Source organism: Tupaia chinensis, unplaced genomic scaffold, assembly GCF_000334495.1.
Source record: "Tupaia chinensis unplaced genomic scaffold, TupChi_1.0 Scaffold000313_1, whole genome shotgun sequence".
In the NCBI taxonomy this organism is placed as follows: Eukaryota; Metazoa; Chordata; class Mammalia; order Scandentia; family Tupaiidae; genus Tupaia; species Tupaia belangeri.
The window spans coordinates 4,252,091-4,253,386 of record NW_006159806.1 but is presented as its reverse complement, the minus strand read 5'-3'; the positions used below and the strand labels follow the sequence as shown (position 1 = coordinate 4,253,386).

Below are 1,296 nucleotides of genomic sequence, written 5' to 3'. Positions count from 1 at the left end.
CTGAACAGTTTTCAAAAATACCCTTGTGAAGATGCCCCATCCTTAGGATACATACATGCAATCAATGGCATTCACAATTTTAAAGTTTCTCTCAATAGCACTCTTCTCTCTAATTACATATTCCTTCCATGAGAGAGAGCAAGAGACAGAGAGACAGCCCCTACCCCACCCCCCCGAGTCCAGATACCACAGTCATCACCAAATTTCAGTCAGCACAGATCATATATACGTGCATGTCCAGCATACTCGGGACACTGGACGTGAACCCAGAACCTGCACCATGTGGATCTACCCACAAAATGTCATTTTGTACTTCTCTGCTACCATCTGGGCCTTTACAGTACTATTCTTCAGAAATAAGAATATTCTTATCTGGCAACTTTCATAATAGGAAAAACAAAACCAAAATATTTTAGCAGGCTTACCCCAGCCAACGATGCAGAATTTTAGAATATAGCGGCGAATGTATGTATTGAAGACTTTGACTAGAGCAATGTACATGTGGATTGCTTCTAGCCCCATCCAGGTGAAGGTCGCCAGAAGGAAGAAGTGCAGCAGAGCAGCGATGGCTGTGCAAAGTACATCCATGCCAAAGGAGGCGATCCAGCCGTCCAGCAGGAAGATGAGATTCAGGAACAGCAGGGCTGTACACAGATTCATCAAGATTTTGGAGGGATAATCCCTTCTCAATTTCCTAAAAATGAAAAACAGAAATATATATGACAACTAAAACTGCAAATAAATCTTTGAAGCACAGGCAGTAAATTTATATCTTACACAGTTCTGTAACAGGCTAGATAGCACCATCTCTCTGATACGGATTCACCAAGCAGAGGACCAAAGATATTTATAAGTATTTGGCAAGTTATATGGACTTTTATTATTTTTTCTTTTTAGAGAGAGAATTTTGCTATAGGGCCTGTGCACTCGCCAGAGAGGCAGAGATAGAGAAAACAAAAAGCCAACCCTCAGAGTGGATGGCCATGCCTCTATTCCTTCTCCTCCATTCTCCTGGGATTTTGGACATGCATTCACACACACCTGGAGTGAGTTTTAAACCAGCAGGTCTGGGATTCGAACCCAGGCCGCCAAAGCGAGTCCAGTGATGTAACCATTACACCATTTGCTGGTCCTATGTTATATGGACTTCTTAAAATCTGACTTCAAAACTGTTTCCAGGGACCAGCAGTTAGCGTAATGGCTATGTTGCTGGACTCCCACGTAGTCGACCGCCGTTCGAGTCCTGGACCCGGAGGCTTAAACTCATGCCGGGCGTGTGTGTGCGTGCCCAAAATC

The 1,296-nt window shown here is 43.8% G+C and overlaps 1 protein-coding gene across 1 annotated transcript in view; it reads right to left on the bottom strand.

Annotated features, from left to right (window-relative positions):
* Window positions 1-1,296, bottom strand: part of ADGRG6 (adhesion G protein-coupled receptor G6) — a 160,393-nt gene that overhangs the window by 27,796 nt on the left and 131,301 nt on the right. Inside the window, exon 19 of the mRNA XM_014588839.2 lies at window positions 426-694. Within this exon, the coding sequence (XP_014444325.1) occupies window positions 426-694 (269 nt within the window). The remainder of the gene's footprint in view (window positions 1-425; window positions 695-1,296) is intronic.